The following is a 16,748-nucleotide window of genomic DNA, read 5'->3' as shown; positions in this document are numbered from 1 at the left end:
CCCAGGGTCGCTTTACACAAGTTAGTTACACAAACCTCCATCTTGATTTCTCTATTGATTAGCTGAAATTGAACCTCAGTGCATTAGGTGTCTTCTGGCGCCCTCATCAGGATGCAAAAAAATGATCTGCAGTGGCAGATAAATCAATTAAACAATGTTTTCAACACATTAAATCGCTACTATCATACTTATATGATAGGTAGAAAGTGTACATTTTGATTTTTAATTATTTAAAATCACCATATATTTTATACCCAATATATACATTAATTAATCTTGTAATTTTTTCCCACTGTTAATTTATGTGAAGAGTCGCTAGAGGGCGCTCGCAAATGAAAAATTGCCCAATCTGCTGCGAGTTCTTATGTTCCTTTCTGCAAATAGAGCGAAAGAAGCTGTCAAGTTAGCGGAACTTTCATCTCACTTCCGGAGTTAAAATTCGGCACACCCAAATGTTAATGAGTTGACATTTAAAATGTAGTATCTGTATCAAAACTAGAAACGTATTAAGGTTAACTGTAGTTGTTTAATGTTCCGCTAGCGTTCATGGATCGTTTCCGACTATTCACGGCTAGCTGGTTTTATTTTTGAAACGCTGAACCGGAAGCTGTGATTTCATTTCAGCCAGCTTGGACTCGTTGGCTTCGGGATAGGCCGTAAAAATCACCCAACAAGGCGTTGTGGGGGAAATACCGAGCCGAACCGAGACTAAATAAAGCTTTCGTTCAGTTTTAGGTAGAGGTAGACTCTGGGAAATGTGGGGAAGTCAACGGAAGTGGAAAAGGTTTCGTATTTTCACGGTTTAATTTGGTGGCTGACGTCGATCGGAGCGTAATGAGCAGAGTTGGAGAAAGAAGGAGCTGAGCAGCTTTTTTTTCCTCCCTTCCTCTGCTGATCAGACAACTTGGATCGGACTGAACTGCGCTATGATCCGGGGGCAAACTATGGACAGGAAGCTCTGAAGTTCCAGGTAAATACGGTCCGAACGGTTTTTGTTCAACAGATGTTTCTCAGCTTCCAGGAAAACACCGAAGAGTTAAAGCCACAGATAGCTAAGCTAGCTGCTGAGGAGCTGCTGCTAATTACACTGAAGGGGGACTTAGGAGGTCCGAGGAGGACTGAACAGAACCGAGTAAGTGTCAGGAGGGCTGAGACAGGACGAACTGGACCCGGGGGAACTGAAGAGTGTTGAGGAGGGCGGAAGAGGGAGACTAGAGAGTCCTGATAGGGACAACTGACCCTTTCTGATGGGGACAGAAAGGGACTTGGAGAGGCAGACTGACGAAGACTGTGCAGGACTAAAGAGGTCAGAGGTCGTTTGACGACATTTGAGAAGGACTGAGAGGGTCTGAGGAAGACACAACAAAACTAAAAATGCTTAGGAAGGACTGGGGAGTACTCGGACTGAAACGATTAATCGCGATTAATCAATTATTGAAATAATTGTCAACTAATCGATTAACCATTGTATACAGACTCAAAAAAGGCTGAAAGAACAGCACATTCAGAGCAATAATTAGTGGAGGGATGTCCAAAGTGTGGCACAGGGGCCATTTGTGGCCCTCTGGAGAATTTTGTTTGGCCCCTGGGTTTGCAAGTATAGGGAGAGATTTTTACAGACCAATAAAATTGTCTTAAATATTTTTTTTTAGGTACGAGGCACTATTTAGTGTATCACTTTAGAGATACAAACAGCAAAGGACTTCAGCTAAATCTTAGTTTTAATTAAGAAAACAATTGGTTCCCATTTGGTTCTCTCAGTTTGACAATTTGGGCTCCACTAGCAAAAAGTTTGGAGACCAATAAATTAAGCCAAAACTGTTCTAAAAATGCATAAATTTTGCATTTAAAATTGAAAAACAAAGCTTTTCTGTAAATATGTTTACCTAGAATGACTCAAGTTGCATAATTTTATATTCAGCTGTTTCATATTTTGTAAAAAAACAAAAAACAAACAAATCTATTTAGAACTTTTTGCTTTTGAATCATCAGTCAGTTAATCTAAAAAATAATCACTATGGTATCCTTCTGGTATTACATTTTATGTAATAACAGGTTTTAATGTTTATTTCCATATTTTATTGTATTTCTAATATTGTATTGAAAAAAGATTATGTGGTTAATAAAAAGTCTGCAGAATGTGCCTTTTTTAAAAAAAGATCACTTACTCGAATAATGGTTAGTTTGAATCCTACAGCTCTGGATGAGGGTTGAGGACGCATCTGGACTCTTTATTATTATTTATCATTTTCAAACATTTATGACAATTTCCATCAATGCTGCTCTGAAATTAAAAGTTTGGACTCTTCTATGACCTTTTCCGCTTCCCTCACTGATCTGCAGAGCTCTCCTGTTCATCATATGTTAATTAAATAAAAGTATATTAGCATAGGCCTTTAAAGTGATTCCTCTGAGGAGCAGTTATCTTGAGGTAGTGAGGAGCCATATGCAGGCTGTGATAATCCTGCAGTAATCTCTCTGAAATTGTGGGTCCACTCCCAGCCAATGTTTCAGATCCTCTGTGAAATATTCTTTGTTGAACAGGTTAAATGCTGTTGCATTGATCTGTACTTGACTGTAATAGTTGAAGTTTTATCCTCAAAAACCAAAACTTGGCATGAAGTTAAAGGAAGTAAACTCTTGAGTATTTGAAACAGCTGGACTTTGGTTTGGATGCTCCTTTCTCTGTCTGGTTGAATGGAGAACAAAACAATGTTATTGTTTCCTGAGATTCATTCCCTGAATCCATTCATTTTTAATCCAAAAAATCCTAAAAACAAAATATTGGTGGAACTTTGTTTTTGTTTCTTGGCCTCCAGAGCTAAACGCGACCAGCTGACTGTCGACGTCGAAAGGGGAACTGTGCAGAAGAGCAGTTTGTATTGTTAATTGTTCTCTGTGAGTCACTGAAGATTTAAATAGATTTTAGCATTTCATTGTCCCTATTCAGTCTGCAACTAACGATTATTATAGTCATGAATTATTCTGATGAGTAATTAATTCATCAGATTAAAAAATGGGCACATTCAAATCACAGAAGTGTTTTTTATAGAACATTGAAAATACATTAAAAGATTCAAATAAAAAGTCCACTGCCTTCTTTAAATAAGAAAATAAACATTTTATTGCCTAACATGCAATAAAATTGCAATTCTGGACTAAATTTGACACAGGTGAAACTAAAATACACTAGTTACTGCTATGATAATGTTGGGGGGTTTTCCCGGCAAATTACCTTTTTATTTCAGTGTGTATCCTCCAGTTAACGATTAATCAATTAATATTAGATTTATCAAAAACGGTTCGATCTTGGAAAAGGGTACTTGGACCTCAATGAGACATTATAAATAAATTAAGGTTAAAAAAATTTGATTGTTTCAATGATTGATCATAATTACTTTGATTAATCAGATTAATTGCAATTAATCCAATTAATCATTATTAATCACTATCAATTTGATTAAAAATCTAGATAATTTGATTAAAAAGCAAGTTTTAGATTTTAATAGTTGATTAATCGTTTCAGCCTTTTATTTACAGACTTTCCTGATTCTTTTTGTTTTTCGTGCCTCCTTTAGCCGGGCCTGTAATCAGCCTAATGAGAAACTGATTTAGTTGATTGGGGCAGCCTGTCGCTGTTGTCCCTGCAGTCTTCCTGCTTCCTCAGGGAAGGGTGAACTGTTTTCCCATCCACCTGCAGCCCTCTCCTGCAGTGTGATGATGTGTGCATCGACACGTCACAGCTTTGGAGGTCACTCTTTGTTAGAAAGTTCTGGTTTCCCTGCGCTGCTCTGTTTTATGACCTCGTTTTGGGGCACGTCTGATCGTATCAAATATCTCCCGAGTCAAACCGTCTATAATTACTCACTATTTCTGTCCTGCTGGCTTTGTGAAGCACACAATGCCCACATCTCACAGGTCATGTTTCAGGTTTTGATGCAGATAAACTGTTAATTTACACTCCAACAATGTTAAAATGAATGTGCTGCTCACGAATAAACACTGAAGATGTGTTTTTTTTTTTTTTTTTTGCTAATTGATTTCTCAGGTTATAAAGATACTTCCAGCTTCCATTTTCTCTCACCATGATGAGAAAATCCTCATTAATGATTGATGGGCCCCAGCGAGTCATTTGAATAATGAATCCTCTCCTTATGTCATGCATTTCCAGGTAGATGCAGTTGTCGTCCGTGTTTTGGTTCTCTAAGCCTTTCATTGTGTTTTAAAACGGGAAGGAAAGGGAAATGCTGATACAAGGTGAGCAGCTTGAAGTGGAAGGGGGCAGGGAGTGTCTCATGTCACCTCTCATTAGGGACGCATAGTCCAGCTCAAACTGTGTCTGCAACACTAAACCAGCTCTGTTGGGAGAGAAACGCAACCAACAGCTCTTTATTGAGGCCTGAATGTGCAGAAAGTGGTCTTAAAGTTGCACCGTTACTGGAGATTCAGGTCTCAGTAATAAACTCCTGGATGAGGCTGTTCTCATGCTGCTGCTTAAGTTGAATTTAGCTTCTTTTGGCTCCAAAGTGCTGTGAAGACGGGCATTTCATGATTTATTGTGAAAGATTTCTTATCATAGTAAGAATTTTGATTTATTATGATACATTTCAACTGTTGTTAAATAAAACTAACAGTATAATTGGAAATTTTGTTTTTGCTATTTTTGACATTTTCTTGTCTGAAATTTTGCTAAATGTAGAAAGAAAGTGGATCAGTTGATAAAAGTTGGGTGAGTTTTGTTAACGGTTTGTTATCATTTGTTAATTGGTGCATTTGTTTAATTCATTGGTTCATTTTTTTGGTTTGTTTTGTTCATTTGTTGTTCATTCATTCTTTCATTAGTTCTTTCATTGGTTTGTTTTGATCATTGGTTCATTTGTTTGTTCATTAAGTTATTTGTTGTTTGGTTTTGTTAATTGGTTCATTCATTCATTGGTTCATTCATTCATTGGTTCATTCGTAGGTTGGTTCGTTCTGGTCAGAAGTTGTCGTCCTCTCAACATTGGACACTTCTGGGATTTCCAACAGGATTCTAAACACATGTCATTGTTTGTGTTCCTCTGCTATTTACTGAGGGAAGTTTAACCAAATATTAGTTCGTGTAGTTATGTATATTTGAGCCTATAGTTTTGTAAATTTTTCAGTTTCTGAACTTTTCATTTGCTTGTTGCACTCTCAAAAATGAGGAGTTCAAATAATCACAACCTCCCCCACGCCTAAAAAACAGCCACTCATCATCATGCAGATGATGAGTGGATGGAAACTTTTACTGGAACTATCCATCTACTTTTACTGGAACTATCCATTGGTACATGAATGCCAACAACTTCCTACAATAAAATCAGGTTTTATTTAAGACTATAAATCACAACGTCATCAATAAAGCCTTGATTCATTTGTTGTCGTTTGTTAATAAAATAAAATAAAAAGTCCAGTCTGGCCGCAGTTGATTCTTTGGATTTTATGCCGATCATGACATGTTAATGATCGGGTTCACATCACATACTATTCATTTTCTCCACCTACCTGCAGTCAGAGCTAAAGGCTGCATTTAGATCTGTCTCCACTTCTCTATCGGTGCTGCTGAATTAACCCATCACCCAACTGCTGGTGGCAGACTCCCAATATCCGTCCTGTCGCCTTGTTACACTCAAAATATTCTCAAATTACCTAAAATATGAATTCTGATTCTCTAAATTCATGTTCCACCATTAGCATGTAATGGGCATAGGACTGGAATGTCCGGTGTTTGTATATCTGTTTGTTTTAGTGTTGAAGCCAAGCTACATCTGCATTAGATTTGTTGTTGACTGGTGATCAGTTTCCTGAGGGGAGGAAGAGGAAGTCTCTGTTGAAGATTGCAGATAAAAGCCTGAACACGAAGATCTTAGAAGGAAAACTCCCTCAGAATGTCTTTTTTTAATCCACACAGGCCGTTGAAACAGCTAGGACGGCTGTGATTGATCACTGCAGTAAAATCAATGTGGCTGAAAGGAGGTGATGGATGTAATTAGGTGTTTCTCTGTTCAGCCTCCTCAATCTGGCGCCGCAGGGCGTTCGTTATCTCACAGGGTCTGGGCGGCACGGCTTAAAAATAAAATATAGAATTTGTTTCACACAAATCAGATTTTTATTTTCTTCCTCTCACTTGCTTTTCTAAAAAGAAATCACAAATGACTGATAAGAAAAGCTTTGTTCCAATAAAAAAATAAATACATTTGAAAAATTATTTTAAAGCTGAAAACAAATTTTGAAATTGAAAAAAATTTAAACTGAAAATAAAAATTTCAAACTGAAAAAATATTTTTAAACCCAAAAAAATGAAAAAAAAATTTAAGCTAAGAAATTGTAGCTGAAAATATTTTGATACAAAAAATTTAAACTGAAAAAATGTTTTGAAACTAAAAAAAAGTCAAAGAATAATTTTCAGAATTTTGTTTTTACCCCGTAAATCTGAAAAGTGGTTTCAACATGTTCTTAGTTCAAATTCAGATTATTTTTCTTTGAAGCTGAAAAACATGTAAATAGAACAAAAACCTAAAATTTTTATTTTCAGTTTCAACTTTTCTTTTTTGTTTTCGAAAAATGGCTTTTATTTCATTCATCGCCTCTGCAAGTTGTGCAGCAAAGTATGAGGGTCATTTTTAATTATTTAATTGCAAAAATATAGTCAAAATAAAGAGAATTTCGCCATAAGAACATCTTAAAGAAAAGACATTTTAATGAGAAAAAATCTTAGTTATCAGTATTAGGGCTGTCACAATAATCAAGAAATAGATTAATTGCATGATAAATTTTCTCCCAAAAAACGAATGATAAAAGTCTGAACTTGCTCTTTTTGTGGAGGTTAGTTAATGTATTCATTTGTTCTAATTTTTTTACCTTTACAGTTACTTCCTACTGTAAAAAGAAAAAAATAATTTCTTGACATTGATGCATAAATTGGAGGTAAAACTGTTCTAAAAGTTATAAAAACTGCAGCTTCCAAGTGGGGAAGCTGCACAAATCAAGGGAGTAAATGACAGAAAAACTTCACAATATGTTCAACTTTCCTCATTTAATTTGGTTATTTTTCATGTCATTTTCCTCCAAACTACAACTTCATTCTTCTAATATTACACCTTCATTCTAGTCATATTAATACTTCATTCTTGTATTAATTCAACTTTATTCAATTATAACTGTAGTATTTCTAGAAAAGTCTGATATTGTGGCTTTATTCTTGTAATATTTCAACTCTATTCTCCTACTGGTTTGGTTGTATTTTTGTAATATTAAAAAAAGAAAATCTGGCCCTAATATTTCATCGAAAAGTTGACCTAATGTCAAACGACGTGATTCACTCTGAATTGGTGGAAAACAAATTCAGATGTGCCAAAAATTAAACCAAAAATTTGATTGAATTGAGATGCTAGACGCAGTTTGACTTTAGTTTTCTGTCTGTTCTCTTTGCTCCATTTTTTCGGGGTTCAGCGGCCGGAGCCTGGGGCTCGGAGGCTTCAGGAGATCCATGCCCGACCTCCACAGCTGAGAACCGAGCAGGATGACTCAGCACCAGGGGGCCCCCCCAAAAAACAAGTGAAGAGACGTAAGGATGGGGGCCAATGGATCCAGTTATCCACACTCCTGCTCCCCGCGCATCGGGGGAAACACGCAGACGCAGCAGACCTTTATAGGTGAGTTCATTTAAGCTTCTCCATGCTGCGTTAAAACCCGGATTTATTTTTTTTTCTGCGTAATGAACCAGTATATATGTCTATCCTTCCTACAAATGCATACTAATAGGGCTCTGCCATGCACTTACTCACACTTTAGATTAGATTAACCTGCTTCCATGGCAACTGATGGTGCAGGAGGTGAATAATTTTGTGCATAAGAGCTCTTGAACCGGGCTGTTGACTCGTAGTGCCGAGGCTGGAGCATTAGCAGGAGCTTCCACGTGCCTTTCGCTGCCGCTTGGCCTTGTTTTGAAGCATAGTCAAAGGCAGGCGAGCAAAGAAATGCAATTTCAAATCTCATTGACCAGAATGACATCACAAGAGGTATTTTTATAATTTTACACCCTGTGGATTCACAATATGTCTACTTGAGATTTTACTTTGTTAGGACTGCAGTTTATTTTAATAATCATTTGTTCTGATGATTAATCGATTAATTGGATAAAAGAAATGGGCACATTTTACAGACTTTTTATGAAACCACTTAAACCTTTTTATGCAGTTTTACAAATACATTAAAATATACAATCCAAAACAAATAATTCAGTTCCTTTTTTAATTAAAATAAATATTTTATTGCTTAAAATGCAACAACAGAACGTTCCTTTAGTTAATTTGTGAACGTAAAAATGTTTTTGTACAATTTTGGTTTAATTCGTGCTCTGTTTTGTTTTCAGCAAATAGCTTTTTTCTGAGTCTCCAGTTAGCGATTAATCAATTTCTAAAGTAGTGACTGTTATTTTTAATAACTGATTAATCATTATTAACCCAATTAATTGTTTCAGCTCTATTTTAGATTCTTCGTAGTCACAGTATGTTTTGTGACCTTATGCTTTATCAGTGCTGACTGCAACTAACAATCATTTAAGTAATCAACTATTCTGTCGCTTATTGTGACAAATCTATTGATTGGATAAAAAAGTGGCACTTTCTATAGATTTTTGGTTTCACACATTTAACAATGTAAATAAATGATTCATATTTATAAATAAGAAAATAAATATGTTATTGCTTAAAATGCAATGATGGCATTTCTTTAATTTATTTGGACAAACTACAGCTATCCTTTAGCTTAGTTTTAGGGATCTTAAAAATAGACATTTTTATCTTAAATGCAAAATAACATTTTTCATAGTTTTGGCTTAGTTGCTGCTCTAAATGTTGTTGTTTTTTCATCAAATTTCCTTTTTAAAACATCTGTTTACTCTAGTTAACGATTAATTGATTACTAAATTAGTTGATGATTATTTCAATAATTGATTCCTCACGATTAATCGTTTCAGCCCTAACCTTTAGATGACATGTAGACGTGTGCAAGCTGCCCTTTGAAAAGTTTTAAACAGTTTCTCTGACAGAAAAGGTTGTTATTTTGCTGTGATAGCTGGTTTTAGAGTTGAACTGAACCCTGACTGTCTTCTTGAAGGAAGAGAAAAGACTTCTCTCATCTTCCTGTGGAGTTATCATGAGCTTCGTCTGAGAGGTTAAAGTTTCTAAATGAGTCGAGCCCCAGTTTCTTTTTAGTGGGGGGGAATGCATTGTCAGAAGAGCCAAATGATCTCTGTTGCCTGTTGTGTCCTGGAGCCGCTCAGTCGATCTGGCCCAGCCACAGATGATTCAGAGTTCCAGTGATTACGATGTGGGTCACATTGATGGATGCTGACAGGAGGTCAGGCGGAGAGGATCTCCTTGGCAGAGCCTCTGCTGACGCACCCACGCTGTCTCCATAACTGCCATTTAGTGGAGCAGATTGGTCTAAATCTGTGAGAATGGCTTAAAGTTTATAGGGCTGAATGATTAATCGGCTGAATCATGATTAATCGATTATCATACGGAATTGTAATTGGATAAGCAGTAACTGGAGATTGTAAAACGTGTCATTTGCCCTCAATTAAGTCACAATTGCATTAAAAATATGTTTATTTTGCATTAAATATGAAAAAAACTACCTAGAACTCATCAGGTGGCTTAGTTTTACCTTCACCTGTTCAAATCCTTTTAATTAGGCACCTTTTTATCTATTTTTTTAACAAATTGATCCAAAAAGAGAGTTAACCAATCACCCCCCCAAAGTACCGATAAGTTTTTTGCATGTTTTTAAATGATTTGTAGCATAATTTTTGACAAATGATCAAGTGTACGCCAGAGGAGTTCTATGTCATTGCATTTATGGCAATAACATTTTTTATTTTCTTATTCAAAAAGGAATTTAATTATTATTTTTATTTTTGATATTATATAAAGTAAGCTTAAGTGGTTAAATGAAAAATCTGCAAAATTTGCCCATTTTTTAATCCCTATTATTTGATCAATTGTAGGAATATTTGATAGACTAATAATCGTCGCTTGCAGCCCTAAAAGTTCACAAAGGACCACAGCGTCTTGATTGGCTGTTCCTCTGTGAGGAACCAATTTGTGCTATGAAATCAAAAGAAACGGGGATCCTGGATGTCTTGCGTTGCTGCTGGACGTGATCCAGGTGCCTGATCAGGCAGCGTGCGTCCAACCTGCAAGGGATGCCAGAGGCAGGTTGTGTTTCAGTGTTCCCGCCTGCAGCAGTACCTCTGGTATGACCACAGAAACTCAATCAAATCTTTTTTCTTATTGAATAACCTATGACTGGAAGCCATGAGTGGCGCTTTGGTTCTGTTCAGGCTTGTGGAGCCAACACAGAGATTATTCACACACACTCATGGGTAATTTAGAGCCTAATGGAGAGCTTCTGGCCAGTGGGAGGAAGACCAAATGTCTGCAGAGAACCCACACAGGCTCCAGGAGAACATTAATAAATCATACCCAGAGGCTGACGCCAAGATTCAACGAAAAGCTTGCTTCCGCATCACCTTGGACCCTTTTAGCAGATTAGTACTAAGGGTGTTTTCACATCTCGTAGTCTGGTAGATTTGGTTCAGTTGGGGACCAGAGTTGCAACATTTGTTAAATTTTCAGCTGATGCGGTTCTCTTTCTCATTTCACTGTCAAATCAAACCCTTTAAAATAACCTGTTTCCCTCCTCACCTATGGGGGGCGCTGCAACACGAACCATGACAAGAAACGTCACAAAAACCTATGAAAAGAACATGAGAGCAACTTCCTTTTTTGTAAAATGTAAACAAAAATAGTAACATCAGATTTTAGTGTTTGTTTTCCTTTTTCTGTAGTAAAAGACCACAAACTGTTTCTTCTCCTACTCACATGTTTTTTGGTCGCATTTACCCAGAATGCCCTACACGAATGTCCGCTTCCTGCCTTTGAAGCAGTTTTCGGCCCGCTTGGCGTTTACATATGCATTCAAACTGCATCAGAGTTCACTTAACAAACTGGACTTTCTAGATAAACAAACTGGATTTTTATTGAAGCAAACTAAACCAAAGCACCAGCTAACACTAATCTCTGGCTCAGACAGTACTACAGTTTATATCAATGCTACAAACATACCACTGCATCTCAGTAAATTAGAATCATTTATTGGCCAAAGTCGGAATCAGCAGATCAGGCTTTGTAAATATTGTTAATAAGCCAGAAACTGCAATCAGTGCACCCCTAAAAATAGAGAAAACATCGTTTCCTCCTTTCTTATTCCTTCCTGTGCTTTTGTTCCAGGAACGTCTTCATACTCCCAACAGGGTTATGGCTGGGAGTCCAAGCTGTACAGCCTGGAGCACGGCCATGAGCGACCGGCAGACAGGAAGAAGAAGAGCCTGGGTCTGGCGACGCTCAAACGGCGGTTCATCAAAAGGAGGAAGTCCAGCCGCTCAGCGGACCATGCCCGGCAGATGCGGGAGCTCCTGTCGGGTTGGGACGTCCGCGACACCAACGCCCTGGTGGAGGAATACGAGGGAACCGGCGCCCTCAAGGAGCTGAGCTTCCAGGCCAGTCTGGCCCGCGCCGAGGCCCCCAGCCTGCAGCGAGACCTGGCCGCACTCTATCAGCACAAGTACTGCACTGACGTGGATCTCATCTTCCAGGGGACCTGCTTCCCGGCTCACCGCGCCATCCTGGCCGCCCGCTGCCCCTTCTTCAAGACCCTACTGTCTTCTTCTCCCGGTTACGGCGCCGAGGTCCTCATGGACGTCGACACGGCCGGCATTGACGTGCCCATGTTCTCCGCTCTGCTTCATTACCTGTACACGGGAGAGTTCGGGGTGGGCGGAGCCGAGGACAGCCGGCTGCAGAACGTGGACGTGCTGGTTCAGCTCAGCGAGGAGTTCGGTACGCCCAACTCCCTGGAAGCGGACATGAAGGGCTTGTTTGACTACATGTGCTACTACGACGCTCTGCTCAGCTTCTCCTCTGACTCTGAGATGATCGACGGCTCTAACGAGAGAGGGGCGGTCGCCGCGGTGCCGACGGGCTCAGGAGGCGGCGGCGGCGGCGGGGCGACCCCAGAGGAGGACCTCAGGGCCCACAAGGCCATCCTCTCTGCGCGCTCGCCGTTCTTCAGGAACCTTTTACAAAGGCGCATTCGCACGGGGGAGGAAATGACAGAGCGCACGCTGCAGACCCCCACCAGGATAGTTTTGGACGAGTCCATCATCCCACGGAAATACGTGCAGGTCATCCTCAACTGCATGTACACGGACATGGTGGACCTGGGGCTGGTGCTGCGCGGCAGCCCGTCATCGTGCAGTTTGGGGGAGGTGCAGGCCCTCGTTTCAGGGTGCAGGGGGGCAAGCACACGCACGGAGGAAGCCATGGAGCTCTACCACATCGCACTGTTCCTGGAGTTCAGCATGCTGGCTCAAGGTAGGAAGCCACCTGCACACACAGACACGGCGAAACTAACCAGAGATCTCAGTTGGGCTGAAGTGATTAATCGTGATCAACAGATAATTTAAATAGTCATCGTCTAATTTAGTCACTGATTAATCTTTAACTAGAGTATGCAGACTTAAAAAAAGCAGTTTGTTGAACGAATAACATATTCAGAGGCGTAATTAAGCCAAAATTCATACAATTTGCATCTGAAATAAAAAAAACATCCTTTATCTGTAAATATTTTCTACACAAAAATCCTCATTTAGCTTCACCTGTTCCAAATAATTTCCTTTCTTTACTTCCTTTGCTAGATTATTCTTTCTTTTCTATCTTTCCTTTCCTTCTTTCTTCCTTACTATTCTTAATTTTCTTTCCTTTCCTTTGCTACTTCCTTCCTTTGTCCTCTTCCTTCTTTCCTATTCTTCCCTTCTCATTGCTCCTTCCTGGTTCATCCTTGATTCCTTACTTAATTTTATTTCGTCCTTCCTTTGTTAGTTCTTTCCTTCCTATTCTCTCTTCTTTCCTATCTTCTGCTACTCCTTCCTTCCCACCTTTCCTTTCTTCCTTTGCTAGATCTTTTCTCCCTGCCTTCTTCCTCTCTTCCTATTTTTTCTTCCTCTGTTCCCATCCTTCCTCACTTTTCTAGACCCTTCCTTCCTTCTTTTCTCTGTTCCTATCCTTCCTTTCCCTTTCTATCCTTCCTTCTTTTGTTCCATCCTTTTACTCTTTCCTTCCCTCCTTTTTTTAAACTCACCAGTCTCTTTGTCTTTTATTGTTTCCGCTCTTCTGTCGTTTTTGTCCAGTTGTTTGAGGTTTAGTGCAGCCAGAGTTTTTATGATCTGTAAATTTGCTGATGTGTTGTGTTGTGTAATCCAGTGAATTGTTAGTTTGGTCTCATTCCTCAGTAATTTCTTCCTTCCTGTTCGGTCACTACCGCTGAAATAAACCCTCAACCCAGAGTGCGATAACATAAATCATCTTTCCTGAATCGATTTGCACGCTCACTGCATCCTAAATACAGCGTCTGCTGCATCATGAGATTTTTTTGTCACATTTGGCTCGATTTTATTTGTTTTTCTACGTTAATTATAGCCTTTTTGTTGTTGTTGTTGTTTTTTTTTTTACATGTTGTCTAACCTTCAGCGCTGATAGTGCACATTAAAATGTGGGTTGCACAGCATCACTAAGTGAGATATTAGGCGGTGTTAGTGCTGCGCCTGGCGGGAACATATTGCAACAAGCAGCTTCTGGGAGCGGACAGCTGGTACATGCATTAGAGCCTCCGTCAACACTTTCTCACCGTTATATCTACACTCGGATTACACATCGCTTTGACTCCCCACACCGTTTTACACGCTAAAGGTTGGCGTCCTGCTCTGACCTGAACCAGCTGTTTTAACGCCCGCCCCGCCTATGTGTGAGCTGCAGTTTCAACCCAGGTTAACTAACTAGCAGTACAACTTGCATTTATAAAATTAGATACAATATCCTTTGTTTTTCTGTTTCTAAATATATTTATTAGCCTTTTTAACTTTTCTGAAATAGATTTTTATTGTTTTTTTTATTTCCGAGACACAAGCAGTTTTTGTCAGCTGTTGGCGAATTATGGTCCACCATTATTCCTCCCTCCGGTATTTACGCTAGTCCGCAAAACGGCGACAGCTAAAGCTGAAAGAAAACACCAGTCAGTTGGTTGTCAAACAACATTTTAATACATTTTGGGAAAGTTGTATCTCCTGCTGAAAATTAACAACATTCAACCTATATAAACTAAATAAACTAGCAAACAAACTGAAAACTAAATAAAATTAAGTTTGACAAACAAAAAGTCACAACGAAATAAAGTATCAACCACTGTTATTATAGTTGACTAAAACAAACGGAATAATTAAAACTGGAATTGAGAAGACATGTTTGTCATCTGAAACAAATAAAAATGGTATTTATTGGGGAAAAACTAGCCTTCCTTTCTTTGTCCCTTCCTTTCTATACTAGTGCTACATTTTCCCTCTTTGTTTCCTAGTTACATCTCCTTCCTTCCTTCATTTCCTAGTTCTATACTTGCTTCCTTCCTTCCTTTTTTCCCAGGTATACATCTTTCCTGATGTTTCTTCCTTAAATGTGAAATATTTTTACATGTTTCATATTTAAAACCTCTCTTTTGTAAAAACATTTCTGAAATAAATTCAACATTAGCTTCTAATATTTAAAGTGAACATAAAGGACAGAGAACTCTGGAATTCTGGGAAAAGTAGGAAATCTCTAAGAGGTGCAAAAACGTCACAGATCGTATTTTGAAATATAATTTCATATATAGATGTAACAAAAAGTAGCAATTCCAGCTGCATGATCAAAATTCGGACTTTGAAAACAGCAGTTTGTTCTTATCATGACAGCGCTTCTTATCACAGCAATAGTTTCCTCCCAAAACATTAAACAAAATAATAACCCATCTGTGCAAATGTTTGGTTTTCATTTAAAATGTGTGAAATAATCTTTAGCATATTTTACCACCTTCCGCTATGTAATCCACAGAAATCCCAATAATATTTCTTCAGATTTATTTACTGTATTAAAAATGCGGTTTGTTCTGGCTCCATGGACTCTCTGCAGATGTTCCTTGTGGCTTTAATTAGATTTAGCAGACGTACTTTGATGGGTTTAGCATCTGTTCATGCAAAGTTGCATACTAATCCATAAAGCCGACTCATTTACTTATAAAGATACTTCATCCTTTTCAGCAATGATGCAATCCGACTGAGTGGAAATATGCGACTGTTTTGACTTGAAAGAAAGGGCAAAACATATGGTTTAAGGAGGAAGGCGAGATGTCTCGCAGGAACAGATGTTGGAAATCCTTTCAAAGGGTTAAAAGTGATGTAAATAACTCAAACTCTCGCCTGTCTGAAAGGCGTATTGCAGTAAATAATAGGGTGTCACCCTGTTGGTCAATGTGGTTGCTCAACCGGTGATCCACTGTTCTGCACAGATCACCAAATGTGACCTGCTGCCGTCTTTCTGAGCTCACTCTGCAACACTGCAAACCTTAACCAGGGTTCATACTGGAAATCCTTGAAAATGCTTGAATTTTAATGACTTGATATTCAAACTGCAAAGTATTGTATCATTTGATCAAAAGCCTAAATTTGTAAAACATTTTTTACAGTTGCAGCCAAATATTTTCATACAGTTGTTTTGTTTCTCACTTTTTAAAGTTAAATCAGACTAAACTTTTCATTTTAGGTTAGTTAGAATAACCAAAATTATTTCAATTTGCTTAATGGCACTTTTTAATTACTGTGCTTAAATATTTTAATTTGAGCAGGAAAATAATTTACCTTAACACAATTTGTTTGAATTGTTTTCAGTGAGAGGCTGGATGATGTGGCTGAAAAGCGTATCACGATTAAAACATTTCATATCAGATGACGTTGATCATTATTGACTTGTTTTTTTTTTTTTTTTTTAAATATCTGAAATGATCCCAAACTTGTTTCCTGCTTTATCCGCATTTTCACTCCATTCTATTGTTTATTTTTACGTCGTTTTGAGGCACGATGGGAAAAACCTAAAACTGCTGCTGCGAAAGTTACTCAACAGGTTGTTGCTAGGTAACTGAAGAGTGACAGTTGCTAGGTAACCAAAGAGATAGTTAATTCCACTAACCCTGTTCAGCTTACTGTACGAGGTTCAGCATCTAAAGTCTATATATTTAATATTAGATGTTTTACTGATATTGATTACAAGTCTATTATATATATTATTGATTTATTGTCCAACCCCATTTCAGAGTATTAAATATTTATTATTCCTAATTGCTCAATGACTCACTGATCTGTCCAATTGAAATTCACAAGAAATTGAAAACGCATACTTTATATCATATAATACTGAATTGAAATTGTCCTTTTGGTCCATTTGTATTGTTTTATCTCCAAACTTTTCAAACTTACCTTGAAACGTTCTTGAATTTTACAGTGGGAGAAGTATGCGAACCCCACCTAAATGACAAATCATCCTGCTGTACGTTGGTTAAGTTTGAGCTCTGCCATGTCAAACATCAGCGACTCCCAGGTTCCTTCTGGAGGCAGCAGAGGCTCATGTTGCGGAGAAAACCCTCTAATCTGTCCCAGTCCTCCCCCTCCTGAACTCATTACCGTTTCTCTTTGACAATACGACGCTCTGCTTCACCAAAGCTTTCTTTGTCCATATTAACTCCCATGCATCCCATTTCGGATTACATTTTACTTGAATTAAAAGCTGTGTTCATTTTGA

The 16,748-nt window shown here is 38.3% G+C and overlaps 1 protein-coding gene across 1 annotated transcript in view; it reads left to right on the top strand.

Annotated features, from left to right (window-relative positions):
* The first annotated feature begins 442 nt into the window (after positions 1 to 442).
* Positions 443 to 16,748, top strand: part of btbd7 (BTB (POZ) domain containing 7) — a 29,629-nt gene continuing 13,323 nt past the window's right edge. The window contains exons 1-3 of the mRNA XM_055053354.1: positions 443 to 970; positions 7,474 to 7,676; positions 11,319 to 12,461. Of these exons, the coding sequence (XP_054909329.1) occupies positions 7,595 to 7,676; positions 11,319 to 12,461 (1,225 nt within the window). The 5' untranslated portion in view covers positions 443 to 970; positions 7,474 to 7,594. The remainder of the gene's footprint in view (positions 971 to 7,473; positions 7,677 to 11,318; positions 12,462 to 16,748) is intronic.

This window comes from Poeciliopsis prolifica, unplaced genomic scaffold (genome assembly GCF_027474105.1).
Source record: "Poeciliopsis prolifica strain line A6 unplaced genomic scaffold, Auburn_PproV2 SCAFFOLD037, whole genome shotgun sequence".
Taxonomy (NCBI): domain Eukaryota; kingdom Metazoa; phylum Chordata; class Actinopteri; order Cyprinodontiformes; family Poeciliidae; genus Poeciliopsis; species Poeciliopsis prolifica.
Note: the sequence above shows the minus strand (reverse complement) of the source record. Positions and strands in the feature narration are given on the sequence as shown.